The sequence below is a fragment of the Serpula lacrymans genome (assembly GCF_000218685.1).
Source record: "Serpula lacrymans var. lacrymans S7.9 unplaced genomic scaffold SERLAscaffold_1, whole genome shotgun sequence".
Taxonomy (NCBI): Eukaryota; Fungi; Basidiomycota; class Agaricomycetes; order Boletales; family Serpulaceae; genus Serpula; species Serpula lacrymans.
The window spans coordinates 557,599-580,774 of NW_006763290.1; the positions used below are offsets into that span (position 1 = coordinate 557,599).

The 23,176-nt window shown below is 42.1% G+C and overlaps 4 protein-coding genes across 4 annotated transcripts; 3 read left to right on the plus strand and 1 right to left on the minus strand.

Moving 5' to 3' along the window:
* Positions 1-11,089: 11,089 nt before the first annotated feature.
* SERLADRAFT_404497 (uncharacterized protein) lies at positions 11,090-11,604 on the plus strand (the record flags this gene model as incomplete). The annotated part of the gene is made up of 3 exons (XM_007312047.1): positions 11,090-11,256; positions 11,294-11,428; positions 11,499-11,604. 3 exons carry the CDS (start codon positions 11,090-11,092, stop codon positions 11,602-11,604), a joined length of 408 nt encoding a protein of 135 aa, XP_007312109.1.
* A 389-nt stretch (positions 11,605-11,993) lies between these two features.
* Positions 11,994-12,506, plus strand: SERLADRAFT_431707 (uncharacterized protein; the record flags this gene model as incomplete). Its single annotated transcript, XM_007312048.1, has 1 exon — positions 11,994-12,506. The coding sequence occupies one exon, from the start codon at positions 11,994-11,996 to the stop codon at positions 12,504-12,506; it is 513 nt and encodes a 170-aa protein (XP_007312110.1).
* An 850-nt stretch (positions 12,507-13,356) lies between these two features.
* On the minus strand, positions 13,357-13,716 carry SERLADRAFT_404498 (uncharacterized protein; the record flags this gene model as incomplete). Its single annotated transcript, XM_007312049.1, has 1 exon — positions 13,357-13,716. The coding sequence occupies one exon, from the start codon at positions 13,714-13,716 to the stop codon at positions 13,357-13,359; it is 360 nt and encodes a 119-aa protein (XP_007312111.1).
* Positions 13,717-20,708: 6,992 nt separating this feature from the next.
* SERLADRAFT_431708 (uncharacterized protein) lies at positions 20,709-21,584 on the plus strand (the record flags this gene model as incomplete). The annotated part of the gene is made up of 2 exons (XM_007312050.1): positions 20,709-20,859; positions 20,914-21,584. 2 exons carry the CDS (start codon positions 20,709-20,711, stop codon positions 21,582-21,584), a joined length of 822 nt encoding a protein of 273 aa, XP_007312112.1.
* Positions 21,585-23,176: the final 1,592 nt, after the last annotated feature.

Below are 23,176 nucleotides of genomic sequence, written 5' to 3' on the forward strand. Positions count from 1 at the left end.
GTAGTCTCCCTTAGTCAGCCCATATATTGATGTGAAAGTCAATATCAAAAAAACAATACCGCCTGGGGCCCATCACTATAACGACCAAGAGTTTGTATACTCTGGCGCACAACTCAGACAAGCAGTAGTGAAGTGAGTGGGAGTGGTTACCCCTTAAGATAGGACCGAGTTAGTTGTGATTAAAAAACAAGAGGACTCGCTAAGGAGTCTTCTTGATCTATTGGGGTTTATATACATCTACACACTATTTGTACATGTGTACTATACAGTGGATAAAGGCAGTGGCTGATGATGTCATAGGGCACAGCCCGTGTGACCAGCTCCACTGTGTGAGAGACTTGTAGCTAAGAATAAAGAAAAGCAGTGTAGTGCAAGAAAGTGGAGTTTTTTGAACAGAAATGGAAAGTGCCACATGGCACAGTGTGTGAAAACTACAAAAGAAAGTTAAAGTGGAGAATGAAATTTAAAGGTCCGAAAATTTTGTATTGTAATAATCACAGTCGCGCAATTATTTCCGAGTCACTCTTGAATGACTTGGATCAACTCTGTGCCTTTCAAGTTCTTGAGCCAGCCTAACATGTACTGGCTGCAATACTTTCTAAACTTGATTGATGTCATCTGATAAGCCTATAAATCCACTGTCACAGTTACATCACCAATGACTCAGGCAGCCATGCTAAGGCATATTTTGTACATCTTAGACTGCTCACAAAGTCCATAAAGCAGGTTCTGGCGTATCTTAACTTGAACGGTTACTGATCAACATTGGGCGGCAGATAAAAGTACAAATACATCAAGTCTGCACACTTGGACAACAAATCCTCTTAGTCCCTCAATAATATCAGTACCAGGACCTGGACCTGAATAAACATCTCGGTAAAGACAGCCTGCATCAGGAAAAAGCCTTTTGCTATATAGCAGAGGGCTTTGTACATATGTGCAAATAAAGCCTATTATAGCACCTATAGCACTTAAAACACTATAAGAGCAACTATAGTATGATTATAGTGACTATAGTGTTATATGAGCAATAAGAACAATAGGAGCAACAAAAGCAATAATAGTATTATAGACACAAAGTTGAAAATGCTATATATGACTACCATAATGTTTGATATGCATATTTGCTACTAAAGTTATTAAGATGAAATTTATGACAAACATCCAGAACATTACTATGAGTCCAATGATGAGGACATGTATCGTGCAAACCACCAAAAGCAGGGATAAGTTGACAAACCTGTCTAATACTGGATAAAGGGATGATTTGTCCTGGAGGAAAACCTTCAGGGTTTAGAGGTACCTTATTAACAGAGTACATTAAGTGGTCCTTATTTTGTGAATATCAGGGATACAAACTACTATTTCACTAATACAGGCTACATAATTAATTAATACTGGATGATTTATTAGCCCTTTTAAGCACCTTGAACTATATTATAACTATGACCTTTACAGCTATAGGAACTATGTAGGCTGCTATAGGCTATAAAACCACTTATAGTATCTTGCCTATAATAATATACTTGACTCCAAACACTTTGGCCTCTTTCTATTATTGAACAAGTTTATTAGATTAGAGTTTGAGGGAATTATAGATACTTCTCCCCTTGGTTAAATTTTTGCCTACTACTGTGCTATAAGAGCTATAAGAGCTATGATTGCACTGATAGTACTATAGTTTCTATGAATGCATTTATATATATAGGTGGTGGCTATATAGCGCTATATAGCAAAAGGGTTTTTCCTGATGTTGTTCCTGGGCTCTTTATTACCACTGTGGTTGTACAACCAATACCTGACCCGCTGCAATATTAGTTGTAAACATGATGATATACTTTGACAATTAAGAGTGATCATACTTTTTTCATGTCAGTTAAATCCTTGATGTTAGTTTGTACATGTCCTCCCAAAATTTCCCTGACTTCATCCCAGGTATCATTAAGTACACATCCCCATTGTAGAGAATTTGCACCCCAGAACTCTTCCAAATGTGCATTGAGTATTCCAATTTAGGCGTCATTAAACTGTACTTCAGGCATGATTAAATGTGGTATGAGTTAAAAAGTGAGGTGCATATTTGAAGATGAGCACTATCTTTCTTTTTTCCATTTGAGTGCAAATTTTCAGTCAATTGAATACCATATTCATCTATTCCAAGCAAATGTTAGGCTTTTTTTTCAGATCTAAGCAATGATATCATTACCTTAACTCCATACTGGGCCTTCGGCTAAGGCCCGGAACATGTCAGGTACCTCCCAACTAATGTCTTCCCTGATATATTGCTTCCATATATGGAAATTTAAATTTAGTGCCAGGTCCATCAAGTTAATTAGCCTTGTGAGGCCGCAGCTCGTCCCAATGTTTGGCTCCAGTATTACAAAGAGTAGATTGGAAGGAGTTCAAAACAAGCAGAGGTATGCGTAGAAAACAAATAAGTGTGAAAGACCACATATCCCGATTAACTTTGTCAACGCCCCGTCAAACTCATAAACATAATATGTTCCCCATCCAAGACATTGACCATTCCTTTTTTGAGCCAATGCTTATACCTCCAAGGAAGGCAAGTCCATTGAGTAAGCACCCCCGCCATTATTTGTCTGACATTGGTGTAGTCACAAAATGATTACATGAGACAATGGCTGGATCATTGAACTTACCGTTCACCTTTCTGAAACTTCACTATGGCACCCGGGCAAAATACTCCATGCCTGGCACAGGCAGTAGCACCAATCCGGGCAGCATTGAGGTGCTTCCGGTCTATTTTGCCAGGCTTACAGCTCTGTGGTCATTACAAGTAGACCCCACTTTATTTTCTTTCGCAATTTTGAGGTGATTCATGTCCGGTTGGTTCGCCATCAAGAATGCTGTGCCATTGGCCAATGGGACATCATCATGTGGGTTTTTTGACTTTATGTACTCTGCGTTAAAGTTTCCATCCATGACAAAAGTCCTCAACTGATACTGCCTGAGGGGGTCCTGCTTCCAATCAAGCAAGACATTAATATCCAGCTAAGGGCAAGCCGGGCAAAAGAATGCTAGAAACCCCGGGGAAGGGTGACAGCCGGGTTGGTGTGCAAATCCATGCCAATGCATATATTTCAAATGTCTCCACTGCCTGGACACCCCCATAAACTCCTGATATCTATTCTAGAGGGGGGGAATATTATTGAGGTACCCAAAAAGTCTAGAACTGAGGGACACACTGGGACCTTGTGCAGGAATGCACTGTTTGTCACCCACCATATCTTGGAATAAAAAGTCATTGCAGAAGTTTTACATTCCTTGTTATTGATCAAGAAGTCAGCAAGCAAAGCAAAGGTGAATGCTGTTTGAGGCTTCTTCTGACTTGCTGGGTACAACCCATTGGATAAGAGCTGAACATCCAAGCAAGCAGCATTAGGACAGCTACACCATTTAACAGGCAAATGATGCACACTGTATCTGTCTACCAGAAGCATCATTGCATTGCCATTGATGTTGGTGGAGCCAGTCCTTTTGGGCATGTCACCCATTGTGATTACTTCTTCATCTTCCCATATTTCTCCTTCCTCATTATCTAATGGGGCACCTGAAAAATTGTCCTGGGTACCGTCCCCCTGGGAGTCACCCTCCTGTGAGTTGTCCTCTGCTAGACTGTGGTTGTCATCACATCCTGGGCATGGTTTCCGGGCAAGGCCCAGATAAATTGCCAAGCCAGCTCTGTAACAACCAAGAGTTAGTTACTCTGGCGCACACAAGAACACACTATAAAGGTAGTGATGGGGGAGTGGTTACCCCTTAAGCTGCAGAGAGTTTGTTGGTTAACAACAGGAGGACTTGCTAAGGAGTCTCCTGGATCTATTGGGTATATATACTAATACAGAGTGTTTGTACTTATGTACTGTACAGTTGATAAAGTCAGTGGCTGATGATATCATGGGGCCTAGCCTGCATGACCAGCTCCACTGTGTGAGAGAGTTGTATCTAAAATAAGAAGAAGGCAATGCAGCACGAGAAAGAGGGGTTTGAACAAAAGGGGAAGTGCTGCGTGGCACCATGTGTGAAAGCTAAAGTATACAAGGTTAAAGCGGAGAATGAAAATAAAGGAAAGGTCCAAAAATTGTGTTATCGTAACACTACCCCCCTTCTAAGGCTTGACTTCCGGAGGTGGTAGTTAAATTTTCGGGCATAGGTTGAAAAAGGGAATTAAAGAGTTTTGAGTCCATGCCTCTAAGCTTCCTAGGAGCTGAGGTGTTCTTAGAATAAAATTCGCGAACAGCATCGCGGTTTAAATAAATCTGCCGTACCAGCGGCGGTAATGGTTTTATTGGTGGGTATGAATACCACTTCTTTGGAGAAGCGATCTACTACCACCATTGTTGAATCATACCTATTTGACTCAGGCAGATCCGTTGTGAAATCAACTGATATATCTTGCCAGGGACCAGCTGGTATTGGATTCGGCATAAGTTTACCTGCCAGCGGTTGGTGAGAATTCTTTGCCATGGCACATCTCAGACAGGATTTTATGTATTCCTGTACGTCTTTGACCATGCCAGGCCACATATAGTTTCTGGAGATCAACTCCATTGTTTGTTGCCACCCAGGGTGCCTAGCCACTGGAGTGTCATGATGTCTATCTATTACCTTGATCCTTGCGGACTCAGGCACATGGATTTTGTCTTTAAAATGGAAGAGCCCGTCTTCCCATAAATAGCTTTCATTGCCATCAAGGCGCACCTTCTCTTCTGAGGAGATGTTTTCCTTGAAGACTTCCAGAAGATCGGAATCCTGCCCAATTATAACATTGGCAACCCTTGATTGGTCTATCAGGGTAACACCTTTGTTGTCATCCTCAATGCCGTTGGCATGATCCTCTCTTCTGGACAAAGTGTCTGCTTTCCCCATAGAGCTTCCAGGCTTATGAATTAATTTATAATTAAACCTTGACAAGTACACCACATAGTGGGCCTGTCTTCGTTTCAAGTCTCGGGCCGTCATAAAATACTCCAGATTTTTATGATCGGTTCAAATTTCAAATTGGTGTCTAGCACCTTCTAAGTAGTGCCGCCAGTGCTCTAAGGCTCTAATGATGGCCAGCATCTCTTTGTCATAAATTTGATAGTTGCGCTCTGTAGGCAACAAACTATGTGATAAATAGGCACAAGGCCTCCAAAGATCGTCAGGGCATTTAATTGACAAAACAGCCCCAGTAGCAAAATCAGAAGAGTCAGTTTCTAGCCGGAACTCTTTGTTTAATTTTGGAAATGCTAATATGGGCGCTGTTGTAAACACCTGCTTAAGCTTATCAAAAGCTTATTGTTCCTTGGTGCCCCAGTGCCAAACAATGTCCTTTTTAGTGAGATCGTTCAACGGTCTCGTAATTTTTGCGAAGTTTTCAATAAACCTTCGGTAGAAATTTCCCAAGCCAAGGAAGGCCCTAACTCCTTTGATGCGAGTAGGTTCTGGCCAGTCCAATATAGCTTAAACTTTCTCAGGGCCCATCCTGATTCCGTTCTGGCCTATGATCATACTGAGGAAGTCTACTTCCTTCACTTCAAAATTACATTTTTTGGGTTTGACAAATAGGTCCCGTTCCTGTAAGCGTCGAAGGACTTCTTGCACAATCCTGTCATGCTCAGCCTCATCGTCCGACTTCGTAAATATTAACAAATCGTCAATGTAAATGACGACACAGTTTTCCATATCCGCAAAGATTTCATTCATCATGCTCTGGAAGGTCGCTGGTGAATTGGTCAACCCAAAGAACATAACAAGGGGTTCAAAGGATCCTCGGTGGCATGTGATTGTGGCCTTCAAAGCATCTTCTTCTTTGATTCGTTTATTATTGTACCCCCATCTGAGATCCATCTTTGTCAAGATCTTGGCACCAGCCAATTTGTCTACTAGCTAACTGATCAAAGGCAGCGGATACGCATCTTTAACTGTGTGCTTATTCACGTAACAATAGTCCATAATCATACGCTTCTTACCATCCTTTTTAGGAATGAAAAACACCGGGGCCGTCATAGGGCTTTTGGAAGGTCTGATGTAACCCTTCCTAAGCTGTTTGTCTATGAAACTTGACACCTCATCTCTTTCTGGAGCAGAGAGTGGTATCATGTGTCCTTTTCTCAGTTTGAAGGTGTCCTTCAAATCTATAGCATGGTCCCAAGGCTTAGCCTCTGGGAAGCGTTCTGATTTATGTTTAGAAAAGACTTTCCAGAAGTCATGGTACTCGGGAGGTACCAGCCTTTTAATCTCTTCTTCGGGTTTTACCTCATCATCGTCATCGTCGATCTTTTCTAAAGATCTGAGCTCATAAACGTGACCAGTGTTTATCTTCTCAAGACGCTCATTGTGATGGACATGATTCAGTTTACCCAAGTTCACACACTCCTGAGGGCAACATGACAATGTGACAACCCCTGTCTGCCAGTTGATCTCAGGATTGTGTTTAAATAGCCAGGTCCAGCCCAAGATTAAATTAATCTTCCCTAGTTGGGTAGCTTCAGCGGTGACTCGTTCTCTGTGTCCTTGGTATTCGACAACAAAAGAACATTTGTGCGTGATGCAGCCACCCGCGTTAAGCGTACCGTCAATGTTATAGATGGGAATAGATACATCTAATTTTACAAGGGGGAGTCCAATTTGCTCCGCCCAGGCCTGATCTATGAAGATTCCGTTAGCGCCTGAATCAAGCAGTGCGCTGGTTGGGTGTACTATGCCCCAGGCAAGGTTTTCCACACCAATGTCTAAATGGATCTCCTTTTGGAATAAATATGTGCGCATCAACACACACCTTGGGATTTTGGGAAAGGGTGGCTCCAGTGAAGAAGAAGAGGTATTGAAAGTTACATGTTTTTCTATCTTATTTTTACCAGAATCAAGCACCCTATTGTTTGTCTCGCCGGGGCCACGCTCCAAGGGAGACGCTGGTGCAGCGGTAGTATCATAAATATTATAGTCACAATGCTTCATACAGGTACAGGTTTCAGATAACAAATTTAGAAATTTATTTACAAATTGGGGAGCCATCCCCGTCTTTCCTTTATTGCTCGTGCAACACCCTGGAGCAGGGGCCACTTTGTTGTGGTTTACTTCATTGTTCATAGGAGCGAAGGCACCCAAGTGACCTAAGTTCCGAACTCTTTTCCCTGAGCCTTCATTTCAGCAGCCTGCTGATTGTAGAAGAAGGCCCGGATTTTGTCGTACGAACGACCAGCCAGAGTCTGGAGCCAATCGTCCAGTTTTTCGGATTCTAATTGGCACACCTGGCGCCCTTGGTTATTTTTTTGTTGGGCGGCCTGCGCCCTATTTCTGCAATCTCGGGACATGTGTCCCTCTTGGCCACAGTTGTAACAGTTGCCCTTGAATCTGTGCATTTGTCCGCCTTGGACTGCGCCGATATCCATAGGAGCACCCTGTCCTGGCTGCAGCCCAAACGGCTTGAACCCGTGAGAGTGATTATGATGGTTTGATGACCCAGGGCGCCTCTGGGATTGGTTGTTTTTGGTGGTCTCGTCACCTTGGTGCATTTTGTAGAGCTCTATGGCCCTACCTATTTTCCGAACCTCCTCTGCTGCTTGAGAGAGATTCTCATTTCTCATATCCTGCAGATAAAGCTGTTCTGCAATGTGGGGGTTCGCATTGCGTTCCAGCAGCTCCACCACATGTTCATTACCAAGACCCCCTTGGATGGAGAGGGCCAGGAACCGGGTTACAAAATCATCCATCCTCATGTTGCCTTGTTTGAAGGAACAGATTTGCTGACGTGCCCAGTTGCCCTCAGCTTGCGGCTTGAAATATTTTTCGATCTCTACTTTGAGATTGTCCCAGGTGGGCCACACTCCCGCGGTGTAGCACTCCTGAAGTCTTACTTGGGCATATCGACCCGCCACAGGTCCTTTTAGTCGAGATAGCACCCCAGTGGCTACCTCAAAGTCATCGGCAAATGCGTCCCAGTTTGCCTTAACCCAAATCTGGAGTTTGATCCACCATTTGGCAAATTGCGCTCTGTCTCCTTTGAAGGCGACAGGGTCAGCGATGACTTCGACTTTCTTATTGAACTTTTTCTCTACCGAGGGGGTTGTTGCAGGGGGGTTTGCCTGTAGCTCGGCGAGTTGCGTAGTTAATGCCTGAATCTGCGCACGCATGTTGTGCAGCAGACTGTTGATATCCGGTTGCAATGACATGTTGACTTGTTCTCTTTGGTAATGTAAAAAAAAAGGTAACTGGGGGTCCCCGCTTGCTATCTGTGGATCAACCTCTTCCCAGCTGAGCATTGGATCTCAATCTCCGACTACCCACACTATAGTATTTGAATTGTATATATAAGTATTTATATGAAACCCTGGTCCAAACGGTTGTCAGGGGGTGGTCCGCTTGTTAAGCTGTCAACCCTTCTCCAGACTGCGGAGGCAAGTGCCCGGCCCGGTCAGAGGTATTTGAAGAAGAAGTTTTGTATGTAAATTCTAATCAATAGTGGTTCTACACCGACTGCCGAGCTAAGTACTCCCCTTAACGCTGGGGGCTGCGTATTTAAGGTATTGGTTCTTCTCCCAAAGCACTACAAGGCCGTCGCTAGGAGCGCACCTATCTGCTATGCGGGATATTCCCAACCAATAACCAAATCTCCTTCACCCTGGAGTCCGGGTGCCCAGTGGGACTTTTGCACAACGTGCGAGAGAGTAGAAGAGCGAGTCCTAATGTAACAACCAAGAGTTAGTTACTCTGGCACACACAAGAACACACTATAAAGGTAGTGATGGGGGAGTGATTACCCCTTAAGCTGCAGAGAGTTTGTTGGTAAACAACAAGAGGACTCACTAAGGAGTCCCCTGGATCTACTGGGGTATATATACTAATACAGAGTGTTTGTACTTATGTACTATACAGTTGATAAAGTCAGTGGCTGATGATGTCATGGGGCCTAGCCTGCATGACCAGCTCCACTGTGTGAGAGAGTTGTATCTAAAATAAGAAGAAGGCAATGCAGCATGAGAAAGAGGAGTTTGAACAAAAGGGGAAGTGCTGCGTGGCACCATGTGTGAAAGCTAAAGTATACAAGGTTAAAGCGGAGAATGAAAATAAAGGAAAGGTCCAAAAATTGTATTATCGTAACAAGCTCTATAAAGCCAAGAAAGTTCAAAATGTGTGCCCACCCATTGCTCAACTCTATGAAATGGTAACCTCTGGTGAGCATCCCTGCAGCATAACATGCAATACTCTGGTTTCCCCAAATATTCTGTGCATTGCCAAGTTCCTTCTCTCACTAAACAAAGGCTGCAAGTCTGCCCTGGGGACCGCCCCTCTTCCTGCATGAGGACTTGCAGATACTCTGAACAATGATCCAGCCATTGTCTCATGTAATCATTTTGTGACTACACCGATGTCAGACAAATAATGGCGGGGGTGCTTACTCAATGGACTTGCCTTCCTTGGAGGTATAAGCATTGGCTCAAAAAAGGAATGGTCAATGTCTTGGATGGGGAACATATTATGTTTATGAGTTTGACGGGGCGTTGACAAAGTTGATCGGGATATGTGGTCTTTCACACTTATTTGTTTTCTACGCATACCTCTGCTTGTTTTGAACTCCTTCCAATCTACTCTTTGTAATACTGGAGCCAAACATTGGGACGAGCTGCGGCCTCACAAGGCTAATTAACTTGATGGACCTGGCACTAAATTTAAATTTCCATATATGGAAGCAATATATCAGGGAAGACATTAGTTGGGAGGTACCTGACATGTTCCGGGCCTTAGCCGAAGGCCCAGTATGGAGTTAAGGTAATGATATCATTGCTTAGATCTGAAAAAAAAGCCTAACATTTGCTTGGAATAGATGAATATGGTATTCAATTGACTGAAAATTTGCACTCAAATGGAAAAAAGAAAGATAGTGCTCATCTTCAAATATGCACCTCACTTTTTAACTCATACCACATTTAATCATGCCTGAAGTACAGTTTAATGACGCCTAAATTGGAATACTCAATGCACATTTGGAAGAGTTCTGGGGTGCAAATTCTCTACAATGGGGATGTGTACTTAATGATACCTGGGATGAAGTCAGGGAAATTTTGGGAGGACATGTACAAACTAACATCAAGGATTTAACTGACATGAAAAAAGTATGATCACTCTTAATTGTCAAAGTATATCATCATGTTTACAACTAATATTGCAGCGGGTCAGGTATTGGTTGTACAACCACAGTGGTAATAAAGAGCCCAGGAACAACATCAGGAAAAACCCTTTTGCTATATAGCGCTATATAGCCACCACCTATATATATAAATGCATTCATAGAAACTATAGTACTATCAGTGCAATCATAGCTCTTATAGCTCTTATAGCACAGTAGTAGGCAAAAATTTAACCAAGGGGAGAAGTATCTATAATTCCCTCAAACTCTAATCTAATAAACTTGTTCAATAATAGAAAGAGGCCAAAGTGTTTGGAGTCAAGTATATTATTATAGGCAAGATACTATAAGTGGTTTTATAGCCTATAGCAGCCTACATAGTTCCTATAGCTGTAAAGGTCATAGTTATAATATAGTTCAAGGTGCTTAAAAGGGCTAATAAATCATCCAGTATTAATTAATTATATAGCCTGTATTAGTGAAATAGTAGTTTGTATCCCTGATACTCACAAAATAAGAATAATGATTTATCCAAATATAAGTAGTGACAACGAGTAAAAAAATAATCTAAGTCCATAAAAGATCAATATATAACACCTGGATGATATATTTTATAAGCTCTCATGGTGTAGTGGATAAATGTGATGTGTGCCTGTAGGTTGCTTAGTCACCCAAGAGCTGACTAGTAGGTTGAGTGTTCAAATCCTATCTGTGTTGATTTTTTTTTATCAGCCACACAACAATTTCTATAAGAGCATTTATAGAGTTATATGAGGCTCTATAGATGGCAGAGGTTCTATAACAGGTTTGACCACTATAACAGCTTTATGAGTACTTATAGTGCTATAGAGCTTTATATAGCTACCCCCATTTTTCCTGATGAAGGTTGCCGGGCATGGAAAGTATTTAAGTCTGAACCAAGTGCTCAACTTAGTGAAGAAGGAGGTGGAGAAGAGGATGTGCGACCTTTACAGAGTGAAGCCGGGGCAGTCAGGTTATATTGGTAAACTGCAGAGTGTCCTGAAGGCAATGTTGACTGAGCTCAGTGAGAAGGACCTAGCTGAACTTAAAGAGAAGCGCAAGGAGTGGTATATTAATGGGCCATCAGAGGAAATGAGACAAAAGTGAGTATGATGTCCTTTACTCACCTGGGACAAATAGTAACTCAAGATCTGCTAAAATGAAGGGTAGGAAAGTAGTGAAGGACTTTCAGGTGCAAGATAGCTGGGATCTGGGAACGTTGAGTTTTGTGCTCATCACCCATAAATATACAAATGGAACCATCTGTGTGTCCTTGTAAGTAGTCTACAGACCCCAGTTCTCAAACTGGGTGTGTTGTTGCTGAAACTGATTGCTTTAATTGTAGTCATGAGCAAAATGACAAAGCTGTGTTTGAGCTTTTTAGTAAGGTACAACCCAACTGGCAAAATGTAAAGATATGGGAGGCTTGGGGCAAGTATGGGCAAAGTTAATTTAGTAAGTTTCTATCTAATTAAAAAATCCAGAGTACTGAACTGTATGTGGCTGATATAGATGGATCTGTGCAAAGAGAGCTACCAAACAGCAGAAAGAAAATATCAGCTTCACTCACAACATGGATATTCCATCTGTAGATTCACTGAATGCAAGCCTCAGTACTGACAGCTTGCAGAGTGCCGGGCAACTATATTGACTTGTCAAAGGGGTACATACCCCCGGGGTACAAGTTCTGGGAACCATCACGTATGGTAAAGGAGGAGACCCGGGGTCTGTTGGACCATTGGTACAACTGGCAGAACAATATAAATGCCAAAGTTACCTTCAGGTTCAAATCTAGTCTTCACCCGGTAGCCAATAAAAGAAAGGGTAAAAAGAGGCAACAATGAAGAGATTCCTTCCCAAAGCGGGAATGGTTGCACCCAGAAGCAAATCCACCAATGAGAAACAAGATGAGATTGAGGAGCTTGATAAAATTCCAAGCAATGATGAACACAGTGCCGACATTCAAAACCAGCTCGGGCCCTCCAAACCAGCTGCAAGGCGACAAACTGTAGCCTTCCAGGAATCAACAACCAGGCCCGGACCCTCCAAATCAATGCCCAACCCCATCTTGGCTCCTTCTATCTCAGGGCAGCAATCTGTAGGTGTAGAAGAAGTGGACAAGGACAGTCCCCGGCATACTTCTATTACACACAAATCTCAGAGGAGGTTCCTTTCCAGGTTATGTACTGAGGAGGAATACCTGAAGTTGGTGGATGCAGTGTACCAACTGCCAAAGGACAAGCCCGGGCCCAGCTCTCAAACTAATGGCAAGCCAGAGGATTACTTGGACTACTGGCTGTCATGGGCCTCATGGGGCTATGTCCACAGCATTATTCTATTGGAGATTTATTAAGGCAATAAAACTCTAAACCGGGGTCCCAGGACGGCCACACAGGTATCAGGGGCCATACAACTATGGCCCTGATATGTTTGGCAGTAGGAATGCTGCTCTGGGACCTTCATACAATCTAATTTTATGATGAGGACAACAACTTGACATGGTCATATATTAAGTTTGCCATGGTGGGCAAAACTATCCTCCCATTCTGTAGGGACATGACCACTGCAATACAAAATAGCTTGGAATCCGCCTTCCCTGAAAAGGCAAGGCCTCTACCCAGGATGGTGACAAGGGCGATGCAGGGTCCCATCAAATGTGGGCATGAGGAGATGGATGAGAAACCCGGGAATATTGCACACAGGACAAGGTCAGATAATAGTCTAGTAAAGCAGCTTCAACAAGTCAAGGACACCAAGGTAGATCAGACATTAAAGGTAAAGAAACCCAGGAGGCATTGAACAGTAGGTACACCTCTTGTACAGTAATCTAATAAATGTACATAATAGCCCTGGGTTTAAAATGTGTACCCGGGGATGTGAGTGTTGTAGTCGTCCTGGGTTAGATGATCTTACAGTCCGGCTGAACAGATCATAGATCACTTGGCTATAAACCGTTCCCGGGTAATGTTTCCATATTGCCAAGCATCACTTACAGATAGCTTATCAATGTGTTGGAGTTAGACAGGTCCTGGGCACACATTATCACACTGAGATTGTAGTGTAGGTAGTTCAAATTTATGTAAATCAAGTAATCAAATGTACACTGAGTGGTGAATGAGGAGAAACTAAGTATATGCAAATGAAAGCTAGTTGAAAAAAAGAAAGAAAAATAAAATTCATATTACATTGAACTATGATTTTGTCTAATTGTACTCCCTCTCCTTTACTGTCAACCTTGCTACCTCATCCTCCAGCTGGCTAATCCTCCCATAGAGATCCCCAATGATGCCCTGCCTTTGTTCCATCCTTGCTACCCTTTTTTCCAAGGAAGGAGGCAGACTCCACTGCTGTGCTGGGGACAACCATTGTACGTGGCTGGGAACCAGGGATGTAAAGCTGAAGTCGATGAGATCCTGGCCATCACTTTGAGGAGTAAGACAGTGCAGCGTGAGAAGGTGGGCTTTGTTTCCCTCACTTATTGCATCTGTTCCACTCACTACTTCCTCCCTCAGCCTCTCCACAAACTGGTCCCTGTGTTGGACAGGACCTATGGGCCAGTACATAATGAATGGCCTTTCTAACATGCTTGTTGGCTATGTAGATCTTTTCATGGGTGGAGAAAAACATTGGGATGGTGTTTTTGGTTGGGGAGGGGTTGAAAGTGTGGTGTAGGGTGTTATGCCTGAGTAACTGAGATGTTAAAGGGTTCAGACGCGCTATACATGGATCAGGTGCCACAAATTGTGCCCGTGGGAATTTTGAGAAAAATGCATATGATAAAAGCTGGACTTGATATTTTTCACAATCAAACACCAGAAATGTTGCCAATGCCAACTCCCCAGTGCAAATCCAGTGCCCGGGAACCATCCCCAGGTATGTCCCATCATGTCAAATATTACTCCACCACCTGTGACAACACCAACAAGACACAGTCTTGGGCACTGGAGCACAACAACAACAACAACTCAGTGGAGGAAAAGGAAGTGTACAACCTATCAAAGGAGGGAGGTTGTCATACTAATATTGGTATACACTAGAAGAGGACTCGCCAAGTCCCTCCCCATGTATTGCTTCAGTATATATACTAAAATACATGAGGTACTGTACAGTTGTAAATAAAGTTCAAAGTCCGATGTCTAGCATGTGACTATGAAAAGTCCAAAAATGTAAAGTAAAGTCAATGGTCACATGATCAGTCATGTGACTTGGAAAATGGAAAGTAAAAGTACAAAAAGTGAAGTGTAAGTAGGTGCTGGTATGTCAATTGTAACACCACCATCTTGAAATACTTTTTCTTCAGATTTACCCATGTTACCCACCATGTTATCCACTATATATAACCATGAATTGTGAGTTCATACATTGATTTGTACTTAAAAGGTCTGATATACATTTCATCAGCAATTTCAAGTGAGTTAACTGGCTTATCAGACGATTTGCCATCCCCGGAGGGGTCCAACTCATCTGGATACTCCCCGGGTCCTTCCTGTGTTCCCTCCCTGGGGCCTTCCTCAGATCATTCCCCAGCACCCACTGTTACAAACCATATTTCTGATATTGGGGTACCATGCAAGAGACCTAATCGTAACAGGAAAAATGTCCTCAATATTGGGGTGCCCTCCAGAAGACCTAAGAGCAACCCCGGGAAAAACATTTTTGGTATTGGGGTGCCATGCAAGAGGCATAATCATAACAACCCTGGAAGCACAAACTTAGGGATGCCCGGGCCCTCAGTCTTTGACATAGGGGTCCCTAGTGTACAAAAGTCATCATTAAAAGCTCAAAATTCAACACCACCAGTGCCTGGACATTGAAACCAGGATATAGTGGAAAATGAGGGCTTGTTTTCAGCATTGGTGCTCCATCTGTGACAGAGAAACCAAAAGACAGCACAGAGACAACTGTCTTTGACCTGGGTATACCAATACTCAAGTAGATAATAGTATTGCTATATATGTAAATATGTGCCTAAAGATGTCTCATGGATGCCTCAAATCCATCAGGACCTCAGAGGGCAGAATTATCAAGATTTAATAATAGCTCAGATATCTATCAAGAGTGGAGGTAAGACCACACTGCATCTCAGCAATCTATTGCACTCCTTGTCACTCATTATCCTGTGACCCAGCTAGGTCGTCTAAGACAGGCACCCTATCACCCAACCTGGTTGTCTAAGACAAGCAGGCCTATAATATACTAACCCAGCTGGGTTATCTAGGATGGGCAGTGTCTCACCCAGCCGGGTCGTCGATGATAGGCACAATAATATCACGTCTAACATGGCCCAGCTGGCACACTCCTCCGGACTCCACTGGCTCCGTCAATATAGTAATATTATCAGGTAATAATGCCCTGTCTAAGATGGAAGGTTATTACTATACTATGTATCTGCCCCATAATAAACTCAACATCCTATTAGAGTAGATAAGTCTCTATGAGTAGATGTCAAAAAAGAAGCCAAGGAAGAACTCAAGGAAACATACAAAGTAAATGAACACTGCTCATTTAATTGCATTTGAGGACTGACAAGAGTTGTAAGCATCTGAATAAATTGATAGACTTGGACCTACCTGAGCTCAAGACCACTCACTGGTCTGAGTGTATAGGAGTATATAATATTGTTTATATATATGACTGTGGTAACCACTTGTTCAAGTTGGATGTCCAAGGGGTAAGATGGAATACTTTTGCGGACAAATGAGTGAAAACAGACTTGATTATACTTGTTAATGAACAATGACAAAGACCGGAGACTGTAAACCATTTATTTGGCATATTTTTATCCCGCATGAGCATTTTTATGCTGACATTAGATTCTTTCCACCCGTCAGTAGAAGGATTGGAGATTTTTGATGTAGCCAAATCCAGCAACTTGTTACCCTGCCTGCTGTTAAAACCTAGGAGGTCCTCCGGATGAAAATCTGGAGTAGTCAACACCTTGTCTATAAGATAAGTCACTTCACACCGGACTTGTGTTTGCTCCCGTAATGCATCCAATTCATTAGGCGCTACATGGACATATTTTCATAAGGCCAAGGAGGGGGGAGAATCCAATCTTGAATGAACACGTGCACAGATAATTGTGACTCTTGAGTCCCCTGTTTACAATTGCACAGGTCACCTTGAGAAACATACTTTCCGGATCATATGATGGGCAATACTTGTACTCCTGTAGGAGGCCAAAATAATTGGCAGCTGTTCAAAATGCCACGCCAAGCTTCAGAATGACCTTACAAATAGTGCAACTAGCTGTCAAATCTGATGTGTGAATGGGAATGGAGGCTTGGGGCATGTTGTCATTAAATCTCTCTAGTACACGTGCCATTTTGGGAATAGTTATAGATGATAGAGATGAAAGAGAGACAGAGGGGGCTGCCACTCCAACTGTATCTAGAACAGCAATCATGAGCTACATCTGGGAATTGTGACAACACCAACAAGACACAGCCTTGGGGCACTGGAGCACAATGAAAGCAACACTCAAAAGAAGAGGAAAAGGTGGGAGTGGCTACCCATTTGGTAGGAACAAGTTAGTTGTTAGGAGACAACAGAAGGACTTGCTGAGTCCTTCCCCATGTATTGCTCCTGTATATATACTAAAATACATGAGGTACTGTACAGTTGTAAATAGAGTTTAAAGTCCGATGTTTAGCATGTGACCGGTCACATGATGAGTCTAGACATTGGTCAGGTGTTGTGTCACGTGACTTGGTCATGTGACTATGAAAAGTTGAAAATGTAAAGTAAAGTAAAGTAAATGGTCACATGACTGGTCATGTGATTTGGAAAAAGTAAAAGTGAGAGTACGAAAAAGTGAAGCATAGGTAGATATTGGTATGTCAATTGTAACAGGAGTAAGATCATCAAAATTGAGGTGAACAAGAACATACTTTGTTGTACCAACTGTGTCAATAAATCATGGTTGTTTTGAGTCAAATTGTCAGAGAATATATTAGGAGAAATATTGACAGATATGCCTTCCTGGTCCGGGCATATAGGCCCATCTAAATCCATCATCTGTCCTTGCCCTAATATCAAACCGCCGTCTTTGCCAAAGAAGTGAGGCTGATTTCCCATAGTCAGTTAAACAAAATAAGACACAAGAAAGGATTATATACAGTACCTGAGTCAAACTCGAAGATATATTCCCTTCCTGACTAGCAAGCCCCAGAGACAATTTTTTCTGAGTCAAATTTCTCTTGGCATTATTTTTTTGGCATCCTCTTTGGCTCATTTTTGCCGATGATGTAGTGCAATTGCTTGCTTACATTGATACACATCACAACTAGATTGGTGACAACTTAAACCACGTTGATCAGCAAAGAAGAGCTTGCAACGGCCACCACATGTGATTGTCATCAGCACAATGATAATTAATAGAACATAAATGTTTCCTCGCCTTTTTCTAGGCACTTGGCTCATATCTGGAGATCTGCAAGAACTGAGTGTTGAGCCTCAAGTTGCTGGCAAGCCAAAATCTGCACTATACTGGTAGTACTATGTCATGTCACAATTGAAAGCACAAGTAAATCGTGGGACACTTAGATTTTCACAAAAAGTGTCCCAGACTTGGATTTCTATATAAGCCTTAGTGTAACCTTCAGCACTTGAAATACTGACAACTTGAATTTTGACCTTCCGAGTCACGGGCAAAGTATGCCATGGCTTCTTCAACTATGCCTACCCACTTGCCCAATTTTGCCAGATAGTTTCTCAGTTCTCCAAATCATTGCCTTCAAGCAATTATACAGCACTGAAGCTTTCTGACTTGTTAAAACTTGTACATACTGTGGTATAGTTTGTACAACCTACATACATTATGTTAGAGCTTACTAACAATTCAGATTGTTCAGCTGGAGTGTGGTGACCCTCTACTATTGTGAACTATTGGGATATCACGCAAGCATGCAAAATTGCATGAGCTATTGTAGATACTGTTGGTGTCAAGGCAAACCATATGGAAAAAAAACTGCAGAATAGAAAGCGGGCATTGCAGCTTATAGAGGGGCAGTTTAAAGAGATTCAAGTGAGGCAGAAGAAGGCTGCATATTATTTTCATGTTATCAATACAATATCCGCCACGTGACTCCCAAGTTTGGAAGGGGACACTCCAGGGTGTACCTTGAGCACAAATTTACATGATTCAGTTGCATCTGGGTTGTGAATCTATTTGCCATGTAATTGCATCTATATTTTGCTACCATTGTTATAATTCCATGTTCAAGGCTTGATAAAATTGTATTTGCAAAATCTCAAACATCTGTTGGACATATTTTGTGGGTTCTTCATGAACAGCAGACAAATTAGCAAGCATGATAAAGGTTTTAGTTGTTTTATCTCAGTAGTATCTAAAACATATTGTGAGCCCTTTACTTTGACTAGATTGGACTGATATCACCTGAAACGTGGTACAGAAAATGTTTTTGACAATTCATCCATGATCCGGTTTACCTGCTTGTACTTGATATTACAAAAAGAAATCTGAATTGCCAAACATCAGGCCTTCAGGAAGAAATTCACTTATTCAAGATTAATCTGTACCTCTCCGGGAGTTGTACTGTTTCACTTTGAAAAGTAAGTCAAAGCATCTTGCATCACCACCTCTTCTGGCTTCAGGTAGGCTTGATCAATAGGCAGAGCCACCTCATTTGTCTTCATTGTAAGATGGGGGATTGGCACTATTGTTTCAAGCTGAGACTCAAGTGCAAGACTAGGGATAGAACTAGTAGTAAAATTTGAAGCTGAGATCTAAAGGGCTAATTTAAACTTGATATCGCAAAAGGCAATGGCTTGGGGGAAATAGAATTAGGAGAGTAAATGCTGCCACTTCCCATTATCAAACATTGCTCACAGCAAGACGGGGAACCAGGAGGCGAGATGCGTAGTGATAATGTAGTTATATTTGATGATTTTGGGAAGTGTTCTCTGTTATAATTCCATCCTGTATAATCATTGTCAAAGTACAGTGTAACAGCCAAGAGTTAGTTACTCTGGTGCACACAAAAACCCACTATAAGGGTAGTGAATGGGGAGTAGTTACCCCTTAGGCTGTAGAGAGTTTGTTGGTTAACAACAGGAGGACTCGCTGAGGAGTCTCTTTGATCTATTGGGGTATATATACTAATACAGAGTGTTTGTACCTATGTACTGTACAGTTGATAAAAGTAGTGGCTGATGATGTCAGAGGGTGCAGCCCGTGTGACCAGCTCCACTGCATGAGAGAGTTTGTGTTTAAAAGAAGAATAAAGGCAGCACTGCGCGAGAAGGTGGAGTTAGAACGAAAAGGAAAGTGCCGCATGGCACGGAGTGTGAACTATAGTAACAAGGTTAAAGCGGAGAATGAAAATCAAAGGAAAGGTCCGAAAATTGTGTTATCGTAACATACAGAGCCATGACAGTGGTGATGATGCTCGTGGGTTGTGGGGCTTTGACTATGGTATAATGCAAAAATATCTGCCTATGCCGGGTGCATTTCTAGCTATCATGAGACTTGCGCTCTAATCTTCCCCCCTTCCTTTGCACTCCCTATCTACAGTAGCTCATACTCACCTAGCAAACATGCTATTATTTTGGGGGTCAAAACCCTCAGCCTTTCAGTTTGTTCAGGTCGGGGCTCCAGCCATTTCAAGTACTCAAGTGGCACTTGAATCAGATTGTAAATGGAGTCAAGAATAACTTTCTCTGTGTGTGGTGTGGGTTTACATATTTGTAAGTCCCTAATGGTCATCCCAGTTGTTGTTCTGAGTGCTGATGACCAGTATGGGCTGATTCAACTCATCAAATTTGAATGTGTACATCCACCAAATTATTGGCTGTTGGTCGCCGCATCCCGGTATGTCCCAATTTCTATACCTAAGTGTTCAAATAGCAACTCAGAATAAGGACTAACCTGAGCAGGTGTTAGCATGCCCATCCACAGGAACTATGACACACCTATCAGCCAACAAGGTTCAAGATTTTGTGCAGCCATGAGCTGCTATAAGTGTCATTTTTGGTGAGTTAATGCTCTGTGTGTCTGGTTGTACTAGATGCAGTGTGGTACTCTGATAAGGGATATCTACACAATGCTTTCTTTTATCACAGGCTTTTTGTCCCGTTGTGTAGTTGCTGTTGTGACTTATGGATAAGGGCATATCCCAGGCATGTCATTTGAGCCCAAGCTATGGGAATAGTGATACACATCTTAATGAGTCTGCCTGAAATCTGGAACCTGCACCTCAAGTTCAAACTACTATATTTTGTGTAGCAGCAATGTTAAGTAGCTGCAGTATTGCCGGAGTGTTAAGTGGAAAAAGTATGCCTAATGCGTACAAACAAGATCACTACATAAATGTTGGCATACCAATACCACTCCCGGTGACCTGCTACTATGACTAAATGTGTACTTGCTTTTGAGACTGCCCCTTCGAGGCTGACACAGGTTGATATAGTGCTGATCCCTGTTCACGCTACAGGTAGCAAATGCCAGCTAACAAAAGCTATAGCCCTGCCACCATGCTTTACTCGTAAAAAGGAACAGGTTTGATGTACATTGTCCAGCTTGAATGTGAGAACAATGAGGCATCCCTCCCTATGGGAAACTGACAAATGTCTAATTGTCATCAGGATTGACAATACTCTGTTTCGAGTCTATTGTTCTATGCTTGTCAAAAGGTTAGAGTACTTTACAAGGCTGTTTTCTGATGAGGAGTTGCACGTCACCATCGGTAATTTGACCCGCTCAGTCTGTGACTTGGAGGAGCCTACTATTGGAAATTAAGGGAATGTCGCTGATGCATGGGATGGGAAAGCTGCTGAGGTTGAAGCAACAACACAAGCACCAACTGCACTTTCCTTCTCCGCATATTGTGAATGGGCTGCAAAACTCCTCAAAGGTCACTGGAGTGAAAACCTCTGTGCGATGAATGAAGAACACCTTCCATGGGCATGTGAAATGGTTAAACTAGGGAGAAACTGGGATTTACCTTGGGCGTTAAAGAGGGCATTATACGAGATTGTGAGGACAAATAGATTAAGCCTTCTTCATCCTGGCAGCTTGGATTTTGACACTGTGATTAAGTTGGATGAGGTGGACGTAGTAATTTTGGTCAATGTCAGGGAAAAACTTAATTCTATATGGCTTGAACAAGTCTTCAAATCAGACAACTACTCGGTATGTCCATGCAAGCACAGCCCATCCAACAAAGACAAGAACATGCCCCAATGCCAAACTGTCAAAGACAGGACCGTTGGAATTATGTGCAATATGGCAAGTTCTGGTTTGTTATGGTGTTACTTAATTGATTCAATATGTGGCCTGCAGGCGCTCATGGATGCGAAACGGGTAACAGAGAAGTATTTCACAGCTTGTGCAGCAAGGAACACAGTCCAATGGACTCAAATTAGGGAAGTAATCTGGGAGAACCTTGACTTGGATTTTCACCTTCTATAATACTGTAATACTGTAGCAATTTAGTTGCTTGTAACATATAAGTGACCCTCTTACCATTTATAACTCCGAAGCTGGTACTATAATTGGACCCATTGAACAACTAAAACTTGAAGTTGAATACCAGGGATGCCAGCCCAGCGGGGGTGTCCGGATTACAGCCTGGGGTAATTCACTATACCATACATGGTGGCCTTATCATGTGTGCATTGTACGACAGTAACATACTGATCTGCCAATTCTTTCATGCTCAATTAATATGAGAATTTTGAAAAAACAAACTAGCATTAGCATTGGATACAGAATTGCAGACAAGTGAGCAATTATAAAGTAGTAAAAAAATCATTGAAGTCATTAGGAAAGGATTCAAAAGCAAAAAAATGTTACAATGACAGTATTAATGTGGTTGTCATGTTGTAGCGAAAGAATACAAGCAAAAACAAAAATGCTGATGTATACTTAAGCAAAAATGTTTACTTTTTGACAAAGGAAAGGGATGTCAGTGAGTAAGGACAAAAAATGGGTATGGGACCTCAATAGAACATCTTGCTCAGTGGGTGAGGAAAGCATAAATGTTCACTAGTAGACTCATTCTTCCACAGAACAAACATACATATAACACTTAAAAGTGGGAGAGTCTTTGTGCAGGAGCATTCCCTGGCATGCAAGGTGATGTGTCTTGTGTCCATTAGTTGCACAATAATCTCGTTTCTTGTACACACTGGTTAGATGTTGTTCGTGCAATCCTTGAACCTAAGGTATTGTTGTAAAATTGATGTATGAATGTCTCAATATTGATCTACACATGTTTCCCAAAACATAGGTGGTGATAGCTATAACAGCATTGTGATTGGCATGCTTTAGCTACAACATTGTATGTAGATCGAAGGTATCAAAAACATAAACATAGAGACAAAAATTGCTGAAATAGTGTCCAAAAATCACAATATCGCCCTTGTGTGTCATTTAGCAAGCAGCCCTCAACTTGGGTATGAGTGTCTCTGCCTATGTAAGTTCTGGAAAACACATGCACCTAGCCTTTGCCACAAGTCTTTCAAGATCAAGAGCTGGGTCATCCAAGCCAAAATGGGTCTTGTAGTTGGCCTTGTTCCTAATCCTCATTACTTCTTCAGAATATAGCTACGCGAGTGGCGGTCTATTCTGCATGTACTTGTTAATTCCCGACACACATAAAGACAGAACTACTAGTACTTACTGCAAATTTCAAAAATGCTGTGGCATCTTTTTGCAGGTGAATGGCAACTTGTAAGCATAATTTTTTATTTTAAATCATCAGTTAATTACCTCTACAATCCCTCTTTGATATTTTTTTCAGGGTAAGCAATACAACGTATTTGTCCATGTCAAGCTGATCTAGATAACCATAAATAAACATTGTGAGATAGTGCAAGAGGAAGAAACACTCTGTTACACATCACAGGCAGTACACATCATTATCTAGATAGTGTATAGAATCTAAAGACATCAAAAAATCAAATATAGCTAGGCAACTGTAATCTGCTACGTACCAACACACTTGAGGGGGATATATTGGACTGTTTTGAGCTGGTACTGGTTGTAATTTTGTCTAGCAT